General features: G+C 33.9%; 1 protein-coding gene across 1 annotated transcript in view; it reads right to left on the bottom strand.

Moving 5' to 3' along the window:
- Positions 1-27,960, bottom strand: part of FAT4 (FAT atypical cadherin 4) — a 165,021-nt gene that overhangs the window by 83,249 nt on the left and 53,812 nt on the right. The window contains 1 exon segment of the mRNA XM_040626292.1: positions 8,476-8,607. Coding sequence (XP_040482226.1) covers positions 8,476-8,607 — 132 coding nt within the window.

Below are 27,960 nucleotides of genomic sequence, written 5' to 3'. Positions count from 1 at the left end.
AACCTTAAAATTTAGTAAAGTGAATGCCTCAAAGCACCTTTTAATTTAGTAATGGAATAGCTGAGTTTAACACAATACCACATGTATCTTGTATATTCAGGTGTACATGGGGTAGCTAACATATTTATTGTAATGGTATAGTTTAACAAAAACATTCAATAAGAATTTTAGACTTCTAATCTGACCACATTCTGTACTATTTATTCTGTTTAACTAAGAGTACCATTATTCTAGTAAAACAGTCCAGATATGAAAACAGCTACATTCAATTTTGACCTATTAAAATGGCAAGTATTTGGAAATTAGGGGAAGGCAAAAAAACAAAAACATATTTAAAGCTATTACACAAATGGTTTGAAATTTAGAGATGTCCTGTCTACAAAATAACTGTCATGATTAATTCTCCTAAAGTTATGATAATTCTTCTGAACAGAAGCAAAGGCATCAAATTATGTTGATAAAACATTCTTTTCATATTTAAAATCAGCTGATGCAGTGAATTAATAGTTCTAGTGAATGTCTGAAAATGTCTGGCCAAGAGTAATGATTTAATTAGGTCTTTTGAAAAGTCTATTTATTTAATATCCAAAATATGCAGTATCAGCAATACCAGGAGAAACAAATATCGTATTTCAGCTGCAGTGGAAATAATGCTGGTTAAAAATATTCCACTCTCCTGAGGAACCACAGAGACAAAAGCACGTGGAAGGAATTCTAAAAGTAAATAACTATAAATTGCAAATGCATTTTATAACCTTAAGTAGTATTTTCAAAAACAAGTATGGTACCATGAAACAAAGCTTGAGTATCCTGGCCCATTACAAGCATAATAATTCTGTTTATAAAAGGAAACAAGAGACTGACAAAGTCATGTGCTTCTGAAAGATGCGTATCTTGATCCAACATATGTTTCAAATGATATTTAAATTAAGTTCAACATGTACATGTTGCTTCCTAAAACTGATTCCTTTACCCAGGCATTATTCTCCAGTGCCTTACTAGAATTTCTCTAACATGCTAATATTTTTATGTTTGATTTAGTAATTAAGGAGAAATGTATAAATACTAAAGAATGTATTGATGAATAATTTGCTAATGACCTACATATTTATTAGTGTTTTAATAATTATATTAATCTTTTAAAACCAGTCCACTGGATAGTTGTGGAAAAATATAATGCTGACTACAAAGTAAAAGAAAACCCTTGCATTCAATATTGAGTCTTATTCAAACTAGATGAGGAAAGAAAACAGCCATGACTTGGTAAGAGAGAAAACATTTGGTGGTTCAGTCCATTAAGAATTTGCCTCTTGATTTCAGCTCAGGTCATGGTCTCAGGGTTGTGAGATCAAGCCCCACATTTGTTCTGGCCTGGGCATAGAGCTTGCTTGAGATTCTCTCCCTCTCCTTCTGCCCCTCTCCCACTTCTCTCTCTTAAAAAAAAAAAATCAACTAAGAGGTAAAAAGCTGAGGATAGAGTAGTAAATAGGATGACGGTTTATCTAAAAGGATTGATATTACTTCATTGCAAGCTACTCAAAAAAGGAAAGAGCTAATGATTCTGAATGCCATAGAAAGCTAAGGTATCCATTCCACTGGGCATAGGGCCAAAGAAATGTTGATTCTTCATGTCATGAGTTGAAATAGTGATCATTTAAAAGCTACTAAAATTTTTAAGAAAAAAATGTATTCATTTTCAAGAGAAAATGTCAGAAGGACAGTAACCTCATGGGCTTAATCTTTAAAAAATAATAGTTCAAAAGCAGTTTTACAAAAATGTCTTCCTTTCTTTTAAAGTTGTAGGTAAACCTACTTTCTCCTTCCCATCTTCTCCTGCCTTTCCCTCCCCCCACCAACAGATCTGATCACAAGGTATTTGGTGCTTTTTATACCTTCAGGCAGTCACACTTGCACAAATTGTCAGTATCCCTACCTCCCCCTGAATTTCAAACAACCCTCCCTCCATTTCCCCAGTCTATTTCCTCTGTAGGACCTAACACTTCCCTGTCCCTTTAACTCCACACCTTGTCTCACCCCAAATGCACTTCTTGCATATCCTAGATATCATGACCTTACATTTCAGTAGTTTTCTATACTAGGATGTCTAAGTGATAACACCTGCATGGTTACTTACGCTTTTAAATTTAAAAAATGAATTTAGTGATTCAACAGTTCTATACAACACTCAGTGCTCATCACAAGTGCCCTCCTTAATCTTCATCACCTATTTCACCCATCCCGTTTACCCCCTCCCCTCTGGTAACCATCAGTTTGTTCTCTATAGTTAAGAGTTATTTCTTGGTTTTCCTTTCTCTTTCTTTCCCCTATGATTATTTGTTTTATTTCTTAAATTCCACATATGAGTGAAGTCATATAGTACTTGTCTTTCTCTGACTGAGTTATTTTGCTTAGCATAATACTCTCTAGCTCTATGCATGTCATTACAAATGGCAAGACTTCATTTTTTATGGCTGAGTAATATTCCATTATATATATAATGGAATTACTTGGTCAGTACTAGTGAGATAATCACTCAATAGACCCTTTCTGTTCCCCTGAGGAAGGTGACCTTACCTTAAAAATACCTAAATAATACCTAATAATACCTAAATAATAGCTTAAAAATACCTAAATAATAATTTCATTTTCCTGCCCCCTTTTAGCCTTTAAAAACCTTTTCTTTTCTACAGATTGGCAGAGCTCCTTTCTATTGCTAGATGGGGTGCTGCCTGATTCATTAATTGTTGAATAAAGCCAATTTGTAAATTTACTCTGTTGAATTTGTGTTGTTTACAGATTTGATGGCAGTGGCAAGACTTCAAATAGCTTCAGGGACAAGAAATACAGGTGCAAGACCCTGGGAACTCCTTTGAGTTCACTGTCTTTCTAGCTATTTCTGAGGAAGGTGGGGAAATTACTCTTGGTTTTGAGCACTGCTTTCTTTGTGTTGAGCTCCCAACCTAATTGGCTTTCCATTCCAAGACTTAGTGAGTCAGCTTAAGCTAGGCAGATGCTTCCATCCAAAGCCTCAGTCCTTAGCTCTTGGTTTAGTCTGCAATCCCCCAGTAGACTGGAATCCCTTTCCCCACCTACAATCTGTAGTGCCCACTTACTGGAATTTGCTGGTTTAGTCCTTTCCCCAGTTCCAGTCCACAGTCCCCATTTGCTAGAATCTGTTGTTTTAAATCTACACTGAGAAATGCTGGTGGTACACACAGCCTTCTCTTGGCCAGTCTGCAATAACATCTTCTGGTTGCTGCTGGCATGTTAAGAGGCACATGTTTGTCTTGTTTTATGTAGATAAAGACTATTGCTAACAGGGATCTCAGAGGCCAAAAAGCTGCAAAAATTGATGGGCATTGGTCAAGCACTTAAAAGCTATTGTGATGCTTACCACCTAAATCAAAGACCCTTGTAATAGAAAAAGTTGGTCATGGAATGAGTGAAATTGACACTAGGTCACCTGCCAATCTCAAGCAAATTTCCATGGACTGAGGTACGCTGTGAAACACTGTACAATCACCAACCCAGAGGCACATCCCTTTTAGGCATTAGTTTGGTTCTGAGAGACCCAAAGGCTTAGCTGAGAAAAGTAATTATAATAAAAATGGGATGTTTAAAATCTAAAGAATTTCTGCTACCTTCCTACACACCTGGTTATTTTATGACTAAGAATTATGGTCCTGGAAGAAATAAATATTTACAAAAATAGTAAAATCTTCCTAAGCTTGTTTTGTGTCCTGAGAACTTGGTTTGGTATGTGTCAGGTTGGGAGCCCCAAAATATGGCTAGGCAGATAAGTGAGTCACACCCAATTAGCAGCTAGATATGGCTGGACAGAAAATGTGGGTTAAACCCCATTTGTGGCTAGGGTCCTACCAAACTGCTGCCAGCCCTCAACATAATTATAACCTAGAATTACAGTGGCCATTATGAGGAACGTTCCAATTAGGTAAGATCATTTAAGAAGTGCATTTAAAAGCAAGGACTGCCAAATCAAAGAAACAGAATGGAATACCTATTTTAATTGGCATTCAAAAACCTCTGAAAGTCTTCAAAATTCCAAAATAACTTCATTAAAAGATTTGTTGCAAAAGGCTAATGAAAAATTCAAGGTATAAAGGGTACTTAAAAACAAACAAACAAAAAAACATAAGGCTGATGCAATTCTTACTGCTTCCCTCTATCCTCTATTTGAGTACTCATTCTAGTAATCCTCTGTCTGAATTCCCTTTATATGGCCAAGCAAAAAGTCTGCCAAGTTAATGACCTTACAGACACCACACATCTACTCTTGAAGGAGGGCCCATTGCTAATGGGGATCTCCCAAAGTTGATGGGACTCTGAGGGATTTTCTGGTAAACTGCTGTTATTCTCTTGAACAGCCAAGGGAAAACTAAAGTTAAAAATAATGAAAAACCTAGCCAAATTCTGGTAAATACCAGAGCTACAGATGGGATCCTGAAAAATTGGTGGAAGCCAACTAAGAGTGAGAATTCTTGCCAGAGTCAGCTCTCCCAGATCTCTGTCTGTTGTGCCCAGTAGAAGGAGGAAAACAAAATATCTTATGCATCCTCTTTGGGGACACCTCTTCAGTCCAAAGTGTTATTCAATACTGCCAGAAATATTTACTATTTGTCCCAGCTAAAACTATAAAGTAGCTCTGTGGTCAGAAATTGGCTAAATTGCAGAGCCAAAAATAATTTTTTTAAGGTTTTCTCCCTTAAGCTAAAATAAAACTATGAATCCAGAAGGAAAGAAAAACCTTCTAAAGCCCTTGTAAAAGGATTTATGGGTGAATCAACCTATGATGTCATTTAAGTTGCAACCCAATTCTTTGAGGAATTGAGAGCAACTGTCCTTATCTTACAAATCTTTGCAAAACTAAAAATCCAGCTCTAGAGGCAGTTGAAAATTCACTTACTCTTTTTTACCAACCCCAAAGATTGATAAATCTCCTATTTATCTTAAAAAGCTTATAATTTGCACTCTTCACTGTGCTTTTGAGATGTAAGTGTTAATGTATAAACTTTGGGGAGGTAATCCTTATCAGAAAAAAAAAAAGGCAGGGGAAGAAGGTCATTAAGAATTTGAGCTAATGGGAAATCTTAAGTATATAGAAGCTATAATGTCTCTCTTCTTTTTAAGATTTTTATGTATATGTATTTTAGAGAGCAAGGCGGGGGAGACAGGGGGTACAGGGGAGAGCAAGGGGGAAAGAATTTCAAGCAGACTCCACACTGAGCATGGAGCCTGACACAGGGCTTGATCTCACAACCGTGAGGTCATGACCTGAGCCAAAACCAAGAGTCAGTCGCTAAACCAACTGAGCCACCCAGGTGTCCCAATGTCTCTCTTTCTCTATGTTTATGTGAGTGTGTGTGTGTGTGTGTGTGTATAGTATATAACATATATTAAAATTAATTTTAATAATACCATCTGGAGGTAGATAATTCTATACCTCTACCTCCAGATGGTATTACTAAAATTAATCTGTGAAAGAGCTATATTTAATTGGCTTAAACAAATATGAGCTTATATAAATTTAATATTCATAAAAATTCTCAAATATATAATGCAAACTAACCCAAATGCTTTTGGGTTCATGTAATCTGGGAAAATTTTCAATATTAAAGCTAATTCAAGTTTGTTGTTTTAATTAAAATACACATGTCCTTAGAGTTTTCAACATTGAGTATAATGCAGTCATACAACTTTTATTTTACCTGGATTTATTAATCAAATAAGCTTACGTTATCTCTGTTATAAAATTTGTCAGCAATAAAAATAACTTGTCATGATGAAATTTTCATAAGTAATCTAAATATAATTGTTAACAACAAGTAAATAAAATAGATATAAGTAGTATAAAAAGTTTTAGGTAAACTTTTTAGTTTCCCCAAATCTTTTTGGTAACCTGAAACCTTAAAGTTTTGCTAGGTTAAATTAAGTGATGAGTCTAGTTATATCTATTGAATATCCAGATCATTTCCAAATAAAATAAAATACTGAAACATGTTATTGAACATAAGTTTATCCACTTTTAGCTTCCTTTTACGGAGAAACTAAAGATAGGTCCATTAGTAAACAGTTTAATGCTGAGAAATTTTCTAAAGGAAAGTACATGTTTCTAGAAATTATAAAAAAGTTTTTATAAGTCTGCCAATCCACAGAATGCTAACATAAAAGACAGTTCATAATTGCTTACTTCTTAGTTTTTGTTAGAAATCAAAGGCTTTTAAGGGTGAAAAATTCTAATGTATGTAATTAAACCCACCAAAAATAATGAGGGAAAGGAATTTATGTGTGATCAACCCTGGCTAAGATCAGAATGAATTTAATTAAGCAAATGAGTTCTAATATCAAAAGTAACCTGGTGCAAAATCGGAATTCGATTTTCTGTTTGTTAAAAGGACAAAATTTTCTTGGTCCATTGATCTTCTCTTGTTGGAAATTATAAAAGGATTTCCTTACCTTTCAAAGTAATATACTTAAAAAAAAGAATTCTGTGTTTCATCAAAATAATTTCCTGTGTTGTTTTTATTAAGTCTTTGATTACTGATGCCTAGGACTCTCAATATTAAAAGAATTAAGTTTTGCTCAGAACCATGAGGACTTATATACTTGCCTATGAAGTCTTTAATTGTCACTTTGGTTAAATAGGTAACTGAACTGTTCCATAGTGACCTATGGTCTTAAACACCCATGGTGACCTATGATCTTAAAGCTTTTTTATATTTTCTGACAACCTTCCTAAAAATCAAATTCTATGAAGATTTTTTTGACTTCAATTAACTTTGGGATTTTTGAGAGGGTCCCTGAACTATCTTAAAAGATTTTGTCTCTCTCCTTATAAGAAGATATTAAGTCATTAAGAGTAATTAAGTTTATTTGATATGTTAAATTATGTGGGAAACATTGTCAAATAAGAAATAATACCAAGGCATTTTTATGTTGCATAGGTATAAATTATAAGTGTCCAAGAAATAATGTAAAATTCCTGGAAATCTAATGTCTTGGCACAATGATTTCAATCATAATCCCAGTTATTATCTTAAAATGATATGTAACATTTTACACATTTCCTTGTGAATTGTAGTGAACTCTCATCAGAGTTTTAATAATGGATATTTTTGAGTCTTTTGTCATTTATAGACAGTTGTGTCATTCTTATACTTTGGCAAAAGTGCTTCATCTTCAAGAAGACTCATGGAAAGTACTCCAAAAGGCAGGTTTCTGATAACTTTAAAATAAAAACAGAACGAAACTGAATGGAGTAAGAATTTCCAGAGCTAATGAAAAAACTGGATTCAAGTAGAACAAGTATTAATTACATAGGACTAAATGAACTAAGGGGGATGATTATAATTCTGTATGACTTTTGTTTAAAACATTGCTGGCTTTTAATGTTTTGTTTTAACAGATGTAAGAAGCCTTTTTTCTACTTTTTTCTTTTTTTTTTTTTTTTTTGCTATGACCTATAGAAGATTGATAAAGTATACCTCTGTAAACAAAGATAAAGCATTTGCTTTTTCTCTCTACCTAATCCCTCCAGAATTCAGAAATTATTTTTTCTGGCAATGTAGTTATTTGTTTGCACAAATTCAATGAGAATCCATTCTCCTTTAACAGGAAACAATTGGAAATATTGGTTATATTACCAAGGCTTGACTGGAATGTCATATTTGAGAGAGATATGTGTAGATTGACATGTGATCAAACAGTTTTAAGGAACTAAGGGTGAACCCCTTAGAAAAATTCGCTTGGGACCTTGCTTCTAAGGATTCAGCAAAGTTCTTAAAAAACCTTATATATTCAGTCACTATTTTTGTGCACTTATGTAAATAATCATAAATAATGCAAACAAATTAGTTTTACTATAATTATCTCTTTAAAATGGGAGTACTTGTAGAAAGAAAAATTATGTTTGCATCTTTCTAGATAATAGATTCTAAACCTGTTAATTGTCCTTAAGGTTTTGTTACATAAGTATAAATTGGACTAGATCCTGAATTCTAGCTTCCTCAAATATCTGGTTACAACTCACCAAAGTAACACTTCCAATTTTCTCTCATCCTTCTGATTTGGAATTGCTAAGAACAAAGACTTCACTTCAATCTCCTTAGAAAGGAGTGTACCAGGTCCTTCTCACGACTCAGAAAGCAGCCAAATTCCAGGTACTTGTGGATAAACATCTCACAGTTATAGAAAACTCCACTTGACATACATTCTTGTACAAACGCTAGAAACCTCCAAGTCAAATTGACTAGAATAGTGAATTGCTGATCAAAGGAAAATTACCTCTTGTTAGTCTCCATCTTAGCCTATACCACATTTCAACAACTAGCATTCTTTGGAAAAGAGCATACAATGCTTAACCTTAATTATTGGATACTAAAAGTGGTCAACTTATAGTAGAAATTTGATTCATCACTGGAATATTAGGTTTCAAAACAAATTCAGGCTTTGAGTTACCTCATCAGCATCCATCGCTGTCAGTTGCATAATCTTAGAGCCATCTCCAATATTCTCCTCCACAGTAAGATCCAGCATGTCTGTTGGAAATACTGGTGGATTGTCATTGATATCCTGAAGTGTTATTTCAACCTACAAAGAGAGAAAGAAACAACACATGAATGCCCAACATGCCTGCAAGGGACCAGTTAAAATGTGTACCAGGAGCCCACGGGCTAGCTAGGCCTTCCAAAAAGAATCAGAACCTTTATATAACATCCAAATAACAGAAAATATCCTAAAGAAAGCCATGAAATCTTTATAAAAAATAAAAAACTAGTAAAATCATTTGACTTGTTGATAGTAACATTTTAAAGTGTCAGCTTAGAGTTTATACAAGAAAAGGCCCACTGATCAACTGTTGATTTAATCCTCAGATTTGTGCACCACTGAAGAACTGCCCAGACTTAGGACTGTCTACCATTCAACCATTAAATGTCACCCAATACACAAATGATTTGGTGTAGAATTTCTTCCTGAAATGTTTACATATTAGCAATGTCTGGGAGAAATAAAGAAGTTCACATTTCATTTTAAGAAACTCTCATCATTTTCCCCTTTAAAATCAACTCCCAACCCATGGGGGAAAATACATGCATCTTCTTTTCTTTCTATTTCCCTTCCTATCAGCACTTCTTAATGTGACTAGAGCTAAACAATCCTTCCTTTCAAAAGTACCGTTTAAATAGATTGCAAATATTAACAGCTTTGTTTGAAAGATCCTAGTCAGAGTTATTTGTTTGTTTCCCTGCCTAAGAAAAATTGTTTAGAAGGAAGGGTTTGTGAAGTCTAAATAAGAACTTTAAACCATGTGTTTTCTCTTTTGAGCTAGGTGCTAAAAGCTGTATATCTGATAAGAAAAAGGAAGACAGCTGCTAATAAAACTGCAAGTTTCCCCAGTTGGGTCACAAAATTAAGTCATGGAGAAAAATCCATCCAGCCATTTAGCTAGGATATAACCAAGACATTTTTCTCATGGGATGAAATGTCATATTTTATAGTTAAACTGTAAAAAACTCCATCAGATCTAAGAGCAATGCAAACGAATATGAGGAAAGAGAGGAGAAGAGAGCAAAAGGATTCAGATTTCTTCTTTTCCGAGAGAAGGAGGAGATGGGGTAGAGGGGGAAGCAACAGGTAGGACTGTCCTTATTCTCTGACAGGGAATGAGTGGGAAAGATAGCAGAGCTAGACTAATAAATGGATGAGCAAATGATAGAAAGAAAAGCCCAGAAAACTACATATAAACTTAAGTACTAAAGAATTATGATACCTCTAATGCCATCTTTTAATAGGAGAGGTTTGATCACAGCAAATGGCTCAACTTAGTCTATACAGACAGTCTCAAGCAGTTGGTAATGTGCCAGCTCTAGTTTGGGCTCACATCATTCTCTATGCTACTTGTCTTAAGGAAAGGTCCACAGTATCTACGACTGCAGCCAATGTCCAACTGCCTCCTTATACGGTTGCAAATAACGTGGGTTATTTCAAAGTAGAAAAACTGAAATTCAGGTTCTGGATCCCCGACTTATTAGCTGGGTAAACTTGAGCATTTCATTTATCTTGGCCTTAGTCTCCCCATCTTAAAATTGAGATAATACTATGTGTCTTAGAGCATTTTATGAAGACTAGATGATGCCATCAAAATGATTAGCCCAGAGGGAAGTGTTTGATAAAAAGTTAATCTTGGTTTTAAAGTTGTGAGCACAGACCTAGGAGTTCCTTAGAGCTAGGGAGAGACTTTGAGAAAATGATTTAATAAATCAGAATTCCAGGTCCTACAACCAAAAGTCAAAATTATAATTTACTGTTCATCTCTGAAACATACTGAATATATATGAAGTTTTCATGTAGGAAGACCTTTGACATACATACACATATATGTATTTCAAAAGCCTGAAAAATATGGTTTTAAGAATCAATGACCCAATGGTCATCTAAAAATATAATCACTAATGTTCTTTAGAAATTAATAATTATCTTCATATTGTATATGTCTGAGTTTTCATATAGGTGTTCACAGTCTTTAAAATGCAGTAAAAAAATAAATGAAGAATAAAAGATAACTGATGGAAATACCTCATAACTCAACTTTGACATTTTAGCTTAATAGATTTTTTTTCAATTCTAAATTGTCTTTCATCTGTAATTTTATGATTTGGTCTAATTAGAAACCAATATGCCAACCTTGTGTATGCTTGTCTGTGTGTGAGAGAGAGAAAGATACCTTATAAGTGTATTTGTGAGAGAATGTGCATATATGAGTGTGTGTGTTTGTCAAAGTGTATATGAGTGTGTGTGCATGTGTGTGTGTTTAAGAAAGAACACTGAGAATAAGGGTAATCCATATTGGCACCAATTAAATATGACATCAAAGGTGCATCAGGAAACAGTACCATGCACTAGAAATATGCTGGGTATTCCAGAAAGGTACCTCATTATAAGTGGTTAAGTGCATGAATTGAACAAGCCCCTTCTATATTTTAATAGTTATAACAAAATAGCTAATATATGTGCTAGACATAGTTTTAGGTTATATGTGTGTGTGTACATACATACACATACATACACACACACTTTAAAAAGTCCTCAAAAGAGCCCTAAGAGGAAAATACTACTATGTTCCCATTAGAGAACTAGTTAACAAAGGTAAAGAGGTTAGGTAATTATGGAGGGCACATATTGCATGGTGCACTGGGTGTTATACTCAAATAATGAATCATGGAACTTTACATCAAAAACTAGGGATGTACTGTATGGTTACTAACATAATATAATAAAAAATTATTATAAAAAAAGGAGGTTAGGTAATTTGCCAATGACACAGAGCTAGAAAGTAAGTTTCCTCTACTGCCATGCAAATCTGTCTCTCTCATGTGTAAGAATGTATGCTCAACAAACACAATGAATCATATTTGAAAAATATGTCACAACCAAATGTGCATATTATTTCTATCTGGAATCTGAATCACTTACATATGAACTAACTAGCCATATAATCTTGGGTCAGCCAATAAATCTCTCTCTGTCAGAATTTAAGAAAAAATAGACTGTTCTATTGATCCCTAGATACAGCTCTAGAAGTCTTTGATCATGTATGCTCTATGAGATCTTGGCCAACTCCATCATTTTAGAAAGAGAAAGAGTTTTCCTATTTTATTTTATTTTATTTTATTTTATTTTATTTTATTTTATTTTATTTTATTTTAAGATGTTATTTATTTATTTGAGAGAGAGACCGAAAGAGAGCATGAGCTAGGGGAGAGGCAGAAGGAGAGGAGGAACTGACTTCCCACTGAGCAAGAAGCCCAGGGCAGGGCCCCATCCCAGGACCCTGGGATCATGACCTGAGCTGAAGGCAGACGCTTACCCAACTGAGCCACCCAGGTGCCCCTGAGCTTTCCTATTTTATTAGAAGGAATAAATTTAGTTTAATATTAATGAGTTCAAAACTAAACATTTCTGAATGTATTTATAGTCAACCAATTATAAAAACAGATTTAGAACATTTCATCATTGCATCTGATATCAGCAAAGGTTATTTTTTTGGATACCCCATGTTATTCATTCAATAAGTCAGCTATCCTTTTTCCTAAAATCAGTGTCGGCTTACCAATTAAAAAGTTAAGAACTTCCTATTCCTTTCCTAGGGGGCAGAAATCTGTATATTTCTCTTAATTGTCCAGTATCTCTTTTCTATTCCACGGTTCCTCAGATATCCCTAAAACGTTTTTAGCATGGGTTTTCTCAGTTCTCCCAATAGCCTGGAGTAATGAATTACGTAGAAAAGGAGATATGAACTCCTTAGCACAGGTAGGTGTCTCCTGCAATCCCTTCACTTCTCCTGATACCCTGTGCCATGTTTCTACCTACCAAGAATTTCAGAACTATGGACCCTGTTTGTGATGAGGTTGTCACTAATTCCAGTATTTATTCATTCAATATTTTAGAATCTATCAAAAAACAGGCATATGTTAGTCACTAAAAGTACAGAGGAAAATAAGACAGATCACATCCCTTACAGGAAAGAGAGGAGTTTGATAATAGAAATTTTGTCGACATCTTGTTTCCAAAAAGTTTATCTTCCACACCATGGATAATTCTTTGGACTGCCTTACATCTTGCCCGTGCCAATTACCACCCTCCTGATGACTCCAGACCCTAACATGTGTGGCTCATTCTTGGATCTGCCACTAACCTAAAAGTCTTACTCCATTACAATGCCTTCTTTGGACTAAGATTTGATAAGAATTGTTTTGAAATGTTATCATATAAAACACAGGAATCAACCATTAAAAGTTTAGAAAAGATATCTGGAAACAAGAATTAAGACTTTATAATTTTTAAAGACTTCTTTCCGTACAAACAAGACCACTTTCATAATACAGACAATGGCTATTAGTAGTTTATTTTAAAATTCCAAGATTTTAAAAGAGTCTACAATAGTGTTCCTAAGCTAAAAAAAAGTTTATGTTGAAAATACATTCCATTCTCTAAAAAGACAAACCGAAAACTATTGCACAGCTAAACTTTTAGTGCTAACATTACCACTTTGGTGTCGTATGTTTATCTTTACAGTTATTTAGACCTGAAATAAAATAATTGCATTTAAATATTCATCTTGCCAAAATAAAATAAAATAATCATTTTGCAAAATTAAAATAAAATAAATAAAATCACATTTTGAATTTCCTCTACAAGTGACTATATTTAAAATAAAAACAAAACAGAATTCCATAATTTAAGTACAGGGGGCATTTTCAAGGTATCTATTCTGAAAGTTTGAAAATTTACCCTTAAAGATTAAAGAAACATTACACCATGAAGATAAGGCACTTGCATATTTTATGCCTGCCTAACAAATGTTGACCTTTGTGCTAAGATAGTTGGGGCTTCAGTAACATATGTGGTTTCACCTGCTACAATTACAAGGGCAGGTGGTAACTTCGTGGTTGACTTATTCATAACAAAACATCAGCTGCAGCTAATGGTTGAGATATAGGTATTGTCCACTGCCACCACCTCTGTCACCATTTAAAGACCTTCAGAATAATGACTTTCTTGGCTGAGACACCTGATCCCTAGACAGTGAAACCCTGGTAAATGAATGATTATATTTAGAAACAAAAACATGACTGAGATTAAGGGGGTTAATGACCAATGAATTTAAAAACAGGCTGTCTTTTGGTAGTTTGATAAAGGTAAAAGTTAAATAAAAAATATGGCTTTAAGTATTGTCACCAAACTTTTTTTTGCTGAAGGAAGAGTCCTTGATATTCAGCCTGCTGAACAGTTAAATAGATATTTAAAAACAACAAAAAAATTAATATTAACAAACTGTGTAAATAGTGAATTTACAGTGAATTTGCAGTGAATCAAGAATAATATTATATCTTGGGGCTTTATATTTAATTTTTAAGTGAATAAATCAGCATACAACTGCATAATCAATAAGTAATCATTAATTAGCAATATCAATTATCAAATCGTTACATACACGTAGCTATATCTATAAAACATGGCATTTCACTGATTTAAATTGATATTACAAAGATAATATGTTACAGTCAAGGTTAAGGAATTGACTAAAATATCAAGGTCCATTATGAACTGATTCCCCAATTAATAAATCAGTAATTTCACTGTGGTCAGTAGATCAACCACACTTAAAAACCTATTCTTAAATTCATAACCTCTCTGCAAGCTAAATAAAGTGGTTCTTAGTGAATAAGGATGAACACATGTCTAAAACATATTTTTTAATTCAAAACCTTTCTACGAACTACATAAAATGGTTCTTAATAAATAAGAAGGAAAAAATCTATTTTTTTTCCTTTTGGGAAACTGTAGAGTTTATAGTACACTAACAGTCCAGAAATCCATCCATTTATTTGCAAGTAGATGTATTAAAATTTTAGGAGGAGTATTAAATATCATCAAGTCCATCTTCTCTATTTTGCAGAGAATCAAAATTAAGTCATTGAAATGTCAAGTGATTTACCTAAGAAAAACAATGGTCAGCCTCCTAACTCAAGCATAGTGATTTTTCCAGAGACCTATGTGTAGAAAGAGCCGGAGCCAGAGTGCAAGCTGAAGATCTTAGATCAAAGCCTCTAACTTGTGCATGACGACAATGAGCCTTCAAACAAAATATGCATTTGATATCAATAAGAAAATTACTTTGAAGAAATTAAGACTTCATTGTTTACAAATACTGTTTATCTACATTTTCTTCATTTTTAGGTTTCTTCATATTTACAATAAGGGAAAATAATCTACAATAAGGGAAGCTTTGTTTTATCAATGCCAACTGAAAATTATTAATCATTGAGCAGGAAGGTGGTGGGTATATATTACAAGTAAGGAAACTAGATAAATTCTCTGTAAATATCAATAAAGGTTACTATTTTTTAAATGTCTACAAAGAATTTGAGTCCTTTTCTTAAAAGATCCAGTCATAAATATTCATTTCCAGAAATGACTAAAATCTAAATAGTTGATGAGATAGACACAAAGTACACAAAACTCTAAAACAGTAAAAGATGCATCAAGGCCCATAGTACTTGATTAGTTGTTTTTTAGTGGCAAAAATACTTATATTATTGTCTTTTTATTTTTGTGGAACTGACATCCCAAAATTAACTTACTCAAGTATAATTATTACCCAGACCACATAAACTATGACAGAGTATTACCCCAAAAATCATGCTTAGCGTTCACACATATGGCTTCCAAAGACATTGCCATAAAGATTGCATTTCAGCACACCTTTTAACTAACAGTTCTGCCAAAAAAATATTTATTTCAATAACAGTACTGTGTTACTCTGATTTCTTTAATAAATGTGTCTATTACAGAAATTGGTCTTTGAGAATCTCTTCATGTTACCAAAGATCATTATATTGCTCAGATTAGTGCCTTGTAAATGCTGAGATTTTGAGAGCAAGAATTGTCTTGCTCATTTTTCCATTCTTAAAACTTATCCATGCCTAGCATATAACTTTTACCCTAGAGATATTTCTGTTTTAAAAAGCAAACCCAGGTTATTTTTACATTTTTTTATTAGAATCATAATATCAGCAAATTTAATACAGTAAGTATGTTACTAGTATATAAGAGTGCATTGATCAAAGTTGCCTTATATCACAATGATATTTAGAACCAATCCAAATCCTTTTGATTTCCTAGCTCTTGTTTGCCTCTCATGACACCATGCGTAAATTTTATTTTTTATTTTTTATTTTCTTAAATATTTTATTTATTTATTCGACAGAGATAGAGACAGCCAGAGAGAGAGGGAACACAAGCAGGGGGAGTGGGAGAGGAAGAAGCAGGCTCATAGCAGAGGAGCCTGATGTGGGGCTCGATCCGGTAACGCTGGGATCCCGCCCTGAGCCGAAGGCAGACGCTTAACCGCTGCCACCCAGGCGCCCCACCATGTGTAAATTTTATGATATGAAATCTTATTGGATGATAATTCAGGAACTTCATACTCAGAATGATAACTTAAAAGAGCTTCAGACAAACATGTATGTTTTGTTCAGAAAATCTCCCACTTGGGAGACTGGAATGTAAGATTTAATCAACGCCCATCGCTACTTCAGAAACAGCTACGCTAAACACCACACATATCGTGAGTCAACCTGAAGGAATAACTAAGCTCATTCAAATGTGCATTATCCTTAATAGGTCGTTATGATGTCACTCAAATAGCACTCTACTAAATGATGCCCTGGTTTAAACTGTGTAGGTGCTACTGAAATTCACCGGGGGAGAAAGTCTAATCTTATACTGAAAACAACTTTTATTCATCAGAGTGAAACAAGATGCTGAGACCTACCGCTTAATTTTCTGTATGCAGGCTCAAGTGAGGACTTGAAGTTGAAAGCAAATTAACCAAGCTGAAATCCCCACTATGATCAGTACAACCAACCCCCCTGGCCTGTCACTTCCTTTGACCCTGAAAAGGAAAACTCCACCTTTCCTGCCTGAGAGGAGACCGTGTGCGGAGTAGCAGTCTGCCCTCAGTGCAGTCAGAGGCTCGGTGCTGGGGGACAGCTTGCTATCACCGCATCAGGGTGGTGTGTAAAAAGGAACATTCTGGGACTTGATATGAAATTTGAGACTCAAACACAATATTCATTAAAGAAAAACATCAGGATAAAACATCAAACCTTGGCTCAAGTAAATAATCAAATTTATATTTTAAATGTTTGGCAATAGTTTCACATGTTCACTCTCCAATTGAAGCCAACTACTACAGGATTTATTTAATTCAATGAGATTGACACATTTTGCATGCTATACAGGCTCCCAATAACAAGGTTTTATTTAGTAAATTTATGTCAAAGCCTATATATACTAAGATTATATAGCAGAAGTTCTAATTAAATTTCAGCAGGAAGTTTGACATTCTATGTTCGTTTTCTTATCAAACTAACCACATAATTGCATTTGATAGGACATACATATACTCGTTTTCAAAATTTCAAGTTGAGAGCTAAATTTAGTCATTAGGAAAGAGAAAATTCAACATGCACTTGTACAATCATTTATGGGTTTAAACTTTTAAGTACTTTCATTTCTTAACAACAATAAAAAGCTGTATTGCCATGAAAGGTTGGTGCCAGGGTTTGCATAGTTCCTTTAATTTTGTTCTTCATTTCTTTCCCTATTTTGGGTGACCGCTGGGAATTCTGCTGCCATGAGTCTGGGCGAAGCGTTTCACTACATCCAGAACACTTCATCATGTTGCAGAGCCAAACTCTATTATGGTTTGCAACTGACTCATATTTTAGTTATGAGAAGGCCCTAGCACAGAACAGTTTACATTTAAAAGTCCTAAATGTCAGGAATGTAATGTTTGGGCTATGTAGGTATGCAAGGTCTAATCATATTCTGTGAACAATGTTTTTAGGTAGTTTCTTATTTATAATGTATAACCGACCTAATTCAAAAGAGTATGTGGTAGCTGTATAAATAGTATACTCTCTCATCCTGATGGTATTTCTGAACTTCTGAAACTGAACTCTTCAAAGAAAAGGGAGAAATCAGACTTTGGAGAAAAGACCTATGATCCCATGCTATGAAAGACGGGCAGGGGCTGGGTGGGACCTATTAAGGAAAACCAACAAAGCCACCACCACCGTACATGTAAGTGAACCAGAAACTCTAGAGGACACAGGTCTGTTGCAGGCTCAAACTCTACTGAAGTTTCAGAGATGATCAGAAAGTAAATCCGTGTATTTAGGTACAGTGTTTTTTTTTTTTTTTTAGAATAACAAAAAAACTGGAAAATTATTGCATTTTACTAGAAGATGAGAACTAACATGCTAATATATACTAAATACTAGTTTACTATATTGTTTACAGAAAACAATTTAATAAAACAAACATGATATAATGATAATATTTGAGGAAATGACACTTAATTTGGGAATTATGCTACTCCTCTTTTTGGAATTTTAGGCTAGCAAATATTTTGTCATTTTAAACTTTATACCTTAACTTTAAATTACGTGTATATTTAGATACCTGTGCATTTATTTCACACAAATTTGTACTGTTTCTATTCCAAATGTTCTGGAAAATGAGGAAAGAAAGAAGTATGCAATTTCAGATTCTTTTTAGTTTAATTTTAAAAGCAAAGTAAAAATAAACATAATGAGTTTTAAAACAAAACATATTTCTCATATAAGCTACATATATGTAACTGTGACCAATTATATTTCTCAAACAAAAGCAATTACATTAATCTCTCATCACTAAAACTCGTCTAGCAGTCAGCAGCATATGTTCCCGGGATTTCAATGCATTTCTAACTAGGAAAGAAATCTGTATAACAGTCAGGCTTGGAGAGTAGCCAGAAATGACAAGAATGGCTAGAAGTGCGGACAAGACATAGTTAACTCCATTCTTGAAACAAAATGCTTTCCATAACTCGCTAAATGTGTGGTGACATAATAGAAAGCTAGTTTTGTTGTGCTTTCAATATTGTTCAAATTAGAACCAAATAAGGATTTCTTTTAAGGCAGAGGCAATCATGTGTAACCACTTCAACTTTTCCTGAAATCAATACTGCATAATTTCAGAATTTTAACAGATTCTTAAGGACGCCCAAAAGTAAATGCAGAATAAAAGATCAAGTTAAAATATGTGTGGTTGGAGATGAAACTTGTGGAAATTTTTATACTAGTCTTCAAAACAAACACCCTGCAAAAACATCCTGTAGTATGCTTTTCAATAGATGTTAATCTGAATGTGGTAGACATATATCAAAAGGAAAGCATAGTATAAAACAAATAAAAGTATTCCACCCTTTTATTTCTTCACTTTTCACTTTTGTTTTTGCCCAATAGATATGGGATTTTATAAAATACATAAGACTTCTATTCACACTGCTGAAAAACAGAGAAGTAGTTTGATTTATATTAAAGTTACAAGTTGTGGCAGCCTGAGTCATTGACTCTGATTCTTCACCCCTATCTATAAGCAACTTCACAGTTCCTCCCACTAAAGGTGGGCTTTCTCTCCCTACCTCTTGACTTTGGACTCATCCACAATGACCAACTCTCTTGCTCTCTTGTACCTGTCATGGTCTCTAGAACAATATGTCCCTGCTAGTCCACTAGTATCAGAAGGAAAACAACAGGCATTGAGTTGACAAGTCTTAGCTGAGAGACTTGTAGAGTCTGAAGCAGAGCCTTCCAGTTGAGCCCAGCCTAGATCAGCTCAACTGTAGCCGACCCGCAGGTGCACAAGAAAGGTGTGTATTCCTGTAGGCCTTCAAGATTTTGTGGCTCGTTATTATGCAACATTATTGTGTCAACAGTTAACAAATACACAAGTCAAAATAATGGATTCATTAATTGAATATTTTACTTAATCTTCACTTGTAAATAACTGATTACTATTTTATTTAAAAGGCAAAAAAGATAAAAGATTATATATACCAATATCTGTGATACACCTTATAATGTGTGATAAGTTTTATTGCTATGAATGTATTAATAAAATTTCTTAACCTGTATAACTTCTCATTCTCACTTCACAAGCCATACCCCTATCTTTTAAAAGGACAATTCAAAACAAGATGTGACCTTCAAGTCTCCCCCCACCCAAACCAGAGATTGGGGGAGGAAAGCAGGACTACTTGATCCAAGAGGAGCAAATTATGACTGGGTTGAGTCAGTCAGAGTGCCTTTCTTAAGAGTAGGAAATTATGAAAAAATGGGAACCTTATAAGAGAATAATGGCAGAACTACAATAAGAGAATGCAGCCACCATGAATATACTCACTCCATCTTTAATGGGTTTCTAGTATACACGCATTAGACTTGGCTACACTCTTTTTTTTAATGGACATTAAAGCGGTCATGCGATGTGAAAAGCATTGGGTGTTATACACAACTAGTGAATCATTAAACACTACATCAAAAACTAATGATGTACTGTATGTCGGCTAATTGAATTTAAATTTTAAAAAACACTCTTTTTTTAAACAGATACTGCAATGTCAAAATAATACCTTTGCTCAATTTCACCTTTGCACATTAGTCTTCACTGTGGAAGAAATTTCTAATATTTGACATAAATGACATAAAGTTTTGACTTACAGCCAATCTATTTTATTTTAGTATCTTAGTATATTTGTTATACTTCCTTACAGATTTTAAACAAATTTCTTTAACTATATATTAAAATCCCATTTTAGAGGGATGCCTGGGTGGCTCAGACGGTTGGGCGTCTGGTTTTGGCTCAGGTCATGATCTTCAGGTCCTGGGATCTTCAGGTCCTTGGATTGAGCCCCACATCTGGCTCCCTGCTCACCAAGGAGCCTGCTTCCCCGTCTCCCTTTGCCTCTCCCCCTGCTCATACTCTCTCTCTCTCTCTCAAATGAATAAATAAAATCTAAAAAAAAAAAAAACACACACATTTTAGAGTTGTATGGGTTATTTTTTTTACCTCAAAACTATAAAAATTTGAGTTTATTTGAATTAGCATTAGCTCATCAATACAAAAACCAGATAAAGACTCCACAAAATAAAGAGAACTACAGGCCAGTATCCCTCAGAATGTAGATGCAAAAATCCTCAACCAAATCCAACAATACATTAAAAAAATCACTCACCATGATCAAGTGGGATTTACTCCTGGGCTGCAATGGTGATTCAATATTTGCAAATCAGTCAACGTTATAGATCACATCAATAAGAAAAAGGATAAGAACCATATGATCATTTCAATAGACGCAGAAACACACTCAACAGAACAGGTTTAGAGAGCACATACTTCAACATAATACAGGCTATATATGAAAAACCCACAGCTGACATCATCCTTAATGGGGAAAAACTGAGAGCTTTTCCCTTAAAACAGAAATAAGGCAAGGATGTGCACTCTCTTCATTTTAATTCAACATAGTACTGGAAGTCCTAGCCACAACTATCAGACATCAAAAAGAAATAAAAAGGATCCAAGAAGTAAAACTTCCACAATTTGCAGATGATATGATGCTATATATAGAAAACCCGAAAGACTCCACAAGAAAACTGCTAGAACTGATAAATGAATTCATTCAAGTCGCAGGAACAAAATCAAGATACAGAAATCTGTTGCATTTCTATATACCCATAATGAAGCAGCAAAAAGAGAAATTAAGAAAACAATACAATTTACAATTGCACCCAAAATAATAAGATACTTATCAATAAACATAATCAAAGAGGTGAAAGATCTGTACTCTGAAAACTGTAAAACACTGATGAAAGAAATTCAAGATGACACAAAGAAATGGAAAGGCATTCCATACTCATGGATTGCAAGAACAAATATTGTTAAAATGTCTATACTACCCAAAGCAATCTATATATTTAATACAATCCTTACCAAAATGCCAACAGCATTTTTGACAGAACTAGGACAAACAATCCTAAAATTTGTATGAACCACAAAAGACCTAAACAGACAAGCAATCTTGAAAAAGAAAAGCAAAGCTGGAGGCATCACAATTCTGAACTTCAAGTTATATTACAATGCTATAGTAATCAAAACAGTATGGTACTGGCACAAAAATAGACACATAGATCAATAGAACAGAATAGAAAACTAAGAAATAAATACACAACTATATAGTCAATTATTTTCGACAAAGCTATTAAGAATATCCAATGGGAAAAAGACAGTCTTTTCAACAAATGGTGTTGGGAAAACCGGACAGCAACAGGCAAAAGAAAGAAACTGAACCACTTTCTCACACCATGCACAAAAATAAATTCAAAATAGATTAAAGACTCCTGAAACCATAAAAATCTTAGAAGAGAACATAAGCAGTAACTTCTTTGACATCAGCAGTAGCAACTTTTTTCTAGATAGATTCCCTGAGGCAAGGGAAACAAAAGCAAAAATAAACTACTGGCACATCAAAAAAAAAAAAAAAAAAAACACCTCTGCACAATGAAGGAAACAATCAACAAAACTAAAAGGCAACCTACTGAATGGGAGAAGATTTTTACAAATGACATATCCAATAAGGGGTTAGTATCTAAAATATATAAAGAACTTACATATTCAACACCCAAAAATCAACACAATTAAAAAATGTACAGAAGACACGAACAGACATTTCTCCAAAGAAGACATACATATGACCAACAAACACTTGAAAATAATTTCAGCATTACTCACCATCAGGGAAATGCAAATCAAAACTACAGTGAGATATCACCTTGCATCTATCAGAATGGCCGAAATCAGCAACACAAGAAACAACAAGTGTTGGCAAGATGTGGAGAAAAAGGAACCCTTTGTGCACTGTTGGTGGGAAAGCAAACTGGTGTAGTCACTGTGGAAAAGAGTATGAGATCCCTCAAAAAGTTAAAAATAGAAGTACCCTATGATCTGGCAATTATGGTACTGGGTATTTACCCAAAGAATACAAAAACACTATTCAAAGGGATACAAGCACCTCTGCGTTTACAGCAGCATTATTTACAATAGCCAAGATATGGAAGCAGCCCAAGTGTTCATTGATTGATCAATGGATAGATATGTATATCTCACATCTTCTCTATCATATATATATAGAGAGAGAGGCATATATCAGATCTTCTCTATCTATATGTATCTTCTCTCTATATATCTTCTCTCTCTCTCTCCATATAAATACACACACACACACACATTCAATGAAATATTACTCAGCTATAAAAAGAATGAAATCTTATCATTTGCAATGACATGGATGGAGCTAGAGAGTATAATCCTAAGCAAAATAAGTCAGTCAGAGCAAGGCATGATTTCACTCAAATGTGGAATTTAAGAAACAAAACAAAAAATCATACAGAAGAGAGAGAGAGAGAAATCAAGAAAAAGACTCTTAATTATAGAGAACAAACTGGTAGTTACAAGAGGGGAGGGTCTGGGAGGATGGATTAAATAGGTGATGGGGATTCAGGAATGCACTTGTCATGATGAGCACTGGGTAATGTTATGTAAGTGTTGAATCACTACATTGTACACCTGAAACCAATATAACACTGTATGTTAACTAATAGGAATTTAAATAAAAACTTTAAAAAATGTGAAATGTAAAAAAAATAAGCCAATATGCTCATTGCAGAAGCATATTTTGTTGTTACATACACACAAATGAAGAGAAAGGTGGTTTTTTTTTTTAAGATTTTATTTATTTATTTGACAGAGAAAGAGAACACAAGCAGGGAGTGTGGCAGAGGGAGAGGGAGAAGCAGGCTCCCCGCTGAGCAAAGAGCCCAATGTCAGATCATGACCTGAGCTGAAGGCAGACAGTTAACCCAGAAAATGGTGTTTTACAATGCAAAATTAAGAGGAGGGATGAGCCATCAACTATTACAATAATATGCAAACAATGAATCATGGAACACTACATCAAAAACTAATGATGTGGTGACTAACATATCATAATAAAAAATAATAATGAAAATCTAAGAATGATCTCCTGATGACCAAGAAAATAATAACTAATTAACAGAAGGAAAATTTATTAAATTTCAAGAATAAAGAAATAAATGACACATTAAATTTAAAAAATGTTTTAGTACAGAAGGCTGTCTTCTATTTTTCATTGTCAAAGCCAAGTTACCAAAGATTTTTAGCAAAATAGCAATATCAAAAGAAACTCAGTAAACTTTAAAAAATATTCACCTTCAAGAAATCTTTAAATTGCTACAGAAATGTATTCTCCCAATAGAAAACAAAATCATGCAAAATACAAGGAAATGTCTGTATACTTATGCAAGATATAGATAAGACTGAATAGTCATAAAAAAACAAGTCAATTATGAATATGTACTAACTACAACTAACCATCTCCATGAAATATGGTTTGATTATTTTGATACTCCAGTCTCACTCCTCAATTCATGACAATACAACTTGGAGTAGTATGGTATCAAGAGATGTTTTGATTTTATTTTTCGAACCAAAGTATATTCTCTTCACTGGAACCTATATATATATATATATATAAAATATATATATGTCAAAAATTAGTTGACCATATAGTTGTGAGTCCATTTCTGGGTTGTCTATTCTGTTCCATTGATCTATGTGTCTGGTTTTGTACCAGCACCATACTATCTTGATGACTACAGCTTTGAATTTAAATAAAAACTTGAAACATTAAAAAAAGAAAGAAAGAAAAAAGAGGGGCACCTGGGTGGCACAGTTGGCTGCACTTCAGACTCTTGATTTCCCTTTGGGTCAGGGTCCTGGGATGGAGCCTGCACCAGGCCCTGCGCTCAGCATGGAGTCTGCTTGAGATTCTCTCTCCCTCCCTCTCTGCCCTTCCCACTCCTGCAATCTCTCCCCCACCCAAATAAATAAATAAATAAATCATTTAAAAAAAAAGAAAGAAAGAAAGAAAAAAGAAACCAGTCGCATTTTTAAAACACCTGGTAAGTATGCAAAAATTAAACTGAGTAGGGGATTCATGAAATCCTGGTAGTACAGAATTGCAAGCACTTCAGATCTGCCAAAATAAGGAAGGCAAAAGAAATACTGCAGTTCTTTTGTCTAGACTAATAGAATTCTCACAGTCTGCGTATGTTAATAAAAGTTACAGGAAATCTATCCCTTTCCTCTAGTGATTGTATTTATATATTAGAGCCTGTGATTATTTGTTCAGTTAATCAGAGAATAGTTTCTAATAAGAGAATAGGCCTCAGTTTTAATAGTCATTATTAACTTTTTACAAACATTAAAGAGTGATTAAGCATTGTCAACATGTTTTTACTGACAATATTTTTAAATACTCTATGCATTATATTTGAAAAAGGATTAGACAAATTTTCACATAAAATTTCCCTTAAACTACCACAAACATTTGTACATTACATTGTACAGGCTGCCTTTTCAGAAGTATTTTCTGAAAAAAAAAAAAAAACTCAATATGGACTATTGTGACAAAAATGACTGGCTTTTGCAGGTTAACATTGTCACATGATTGTCTTAATAGTGTTCAAAACAGCCAAAGTTTATCTCTTTTAATTTATGTCTTTTTAATAATTAGTTTCACTCACTTAATTTCCCTAAGAATTAAATTCCATAAAAACATGGGAAGTACAAGTTAGAAATTTAGTTCTTTAAAATACATGAAATAAGTTCAAAATTTGAAAAGAAAGATTAAATACATATAACTTCTTTACTAGAAAATATGGACATTCCTTTACGAGTTCTACAATCTATTACTTTCACTTTTCAAAAGTTAGTTTAGCATTTTAATATTTTTTATTCTTTTTAGCATGTTTTTAATCATGTAAATAAAAGAAGATTTGTTCTCAATTTTCAAGAAGTGTATTCTTTGTCAGAACTAAGACACAAGCATTAAGCTTCCAAATAACTGCAAACTCAAAGAAACTGGAATGAGCCTACAACCATTTTTTTATACGTCATTTAATCAAGTTTTTTTGTTGACCATTATGTAGATACATTTCTTTTCACAAGAAGATGCTTTTTTTTGTACAGAATGAACTCTCAATACAAGCAATGAAGTTGCAAATCAAGCAGTTTTCATAAGCGTGTTACAACAGAGGATGTAAGTTTCCTTTCGAAAAACTTAATCTTTCAGTTCAGTTCACTTCCTACATTTAAATTTTTCATAATAGCAATTGAAACAGTAATTTAAGTTACATTATAATGGCGATTTGAGCATGGAATTTTTCTCTTAATTTATTGGGTAGTATTTTGAATGTTGTTAAATTTAGACAACATGATCTATCTATTTGAGAAATTCCATTGTGCATTTTGGTGAGCAAGAATGACAATAAATATTTCTTTAGGGCCTACTATGTACTGTTCTAAGTGGTAGATATATAATAATAAACAAAACCAACCACATTTTTTTACCTCAAACACCTTACTTTTAATGACATTCTTGAAGTTATCCTTTATATTGGGATCTTACAATTATAGTTTACTACAGGCAATTTAGGTTTTAAAAGACTATATTCCTAAATTCATTCCTCTATATGTTCAGTTTGATAAAATATATGCAACCAGTAGTGGTCTATTAGTGTGGGATAGAGCTGGCATACTTTTTATCTGATAACAGTCATTCTCATTTCTATGAATTTTTTAAAATCATGTTTGGGGTGTCTGGGTGGCTCAGTTAGTTAAGCACCTGACTCTTGATTTTGGCTCAGGTCATGATTTCAGGGTCCTGGGATGGAGCTCAGCTTTGGGCTCCATACTCAGGGTGGAGTCTGCTTGAGGATTCTCTCTCCCTCTCCCTCTGGCCCTCTCCCTGATCTCACTTTCCTTCTCTCCCTCTCTCTTTCTCAAATAAATAAATAAGTCTTGGAAGAAAGAAGGAAAGAAAAAGAGGAGAGAAGAAAAGAGAAGAGAAGAGAAGAGAAGAGAAGAGAAGAGAAGAGAAGAGAAGAGAAGAAAGAAAATTGTGTTTGATATAGGAGTTATCATGTTCTGCAGGTACCAAGAAGCAGTTCTAACCCAGTGTATTCTTGCAATACTCTTTTAGGTTTTCTGCTTGAGGAAACTGTTTATTAAAAGAACCAACAACATATAATTTACACCCCCTTGCCTCCTAGAGAGAATAATTGTGTAAATAAGTGAACAAGGTTTTCTCTACTTTTCATAAGCATTTTTTTAAAACACCTTTTTTTTTTTTGCTAAGGTAATATTAAAATCAACTAATATGTCCTAAGTTTGCTCTGGTTTGTGAGGACTCACCAGTATTTTTTACTCAATTTATTCATGATTTGAGTAATTTTTTATTTTTTCATGTCCAGTGCTCTGGAAAAGCAAGTGACCTCTAAAAACCCAAAATTTAAAACATCAGGGTAGGGAAGAGAAGCATAATCTGGAGTGGAAACAATACATACTTAAATATGTAAAAATATAAGCTTAGTAAAAATGTCATAAATGAATAGTTCTTATACAAATGGGAAACCAATAAAATTTGAAAATTAAATGCATACCCCATAGAATTCAAACTAATACAATAATTGGATAGGAAAGACATTGTTTTGCTGAAAATCAGTTCTCCACAGCAGTGTGAGATTAGGCACGGGTGCTTGTACATTATCTGGATTCTATCTAGTCTTGATGCCGTTTACCCAAACACTTGTCACCTTTTCCAAGCCTCAGCTTCTTCATATATGCAAAATATATAATAGGGCTCCAAAATGCAAAATGAATAAAGTTTTGCATGATGTTGGGCAAATATAATACAATCATAAAAATAGGTTTTGTATAATTGTAGTGCAAGTGACTATAAGTAATTACTCATTAAAATGAAAAGCTTAGACAATTATCACACATTAAAACTTTTTTTATAAAATTTTTTAATCCGTTAAAAGTAGTAATTTAGTAGTTCCTTATAATGCTTTTATGGACGGCATTAAAGTCAAGCAAACCTTTTGAGCCAAGTTACAAAAGATAGCTACTGGATAATGAAAACTATTGAACCCAGACCAGAGATCTAAAAAAGCTTACTTCCTCTGAGTGCAGGGGTTTTTAACTACACATTTCCAGGCCCAAACATCCGGGAAGCCAACTCATTAGGGCAGCCACGTAGGTTGCCAAGACCTGAGCAGGTACGTAGAATGGTCATTCAGTGACCTGAACATGCAGGCAAGGTCCACTGCAACTACAGGTGAGACAGGAAACTCAATAAAATCTTCGAGTTTTTGGTTTTCTCTGTAGTAATGATTACCTCAACAGAGCATATATGTGAACAATAATTCAGCTGCTTTGCTAAATGTGTTAGGCCACTGAATCTTAGACAAAAGAGGTTGCCACGGAAAACATTTTTGCTGTACCTTCAATTTAGAATCACCAAGAAGGAACATAAAATAATGATCAAACTTTCTTTTCATTGGTTTTATGAGTTGCTAAATCTCTAAGGCCCACAGGAAAATTCCTAATGTTGCCACTGAATGTCATGAT

This window comes from Ursus maritimus, unplaced genomic scaffold (assembly GCF_017311325.1).
Source record: "Ursus maritimus isolate PB19 unplaced genomic scaffold, ASM1731132v1 scaffold_11, whole genome shotgun sequence".
NCBI lineage: Eukaryota > Metazoa > Chordata > Mammalia > Carnivora > Ursidae > Ursus > Ursus maritimus.
Note: the sequence above shows the minus strand (reverse complement) of the source record. Positions and strands in the feature narration are given on the sequence as shown.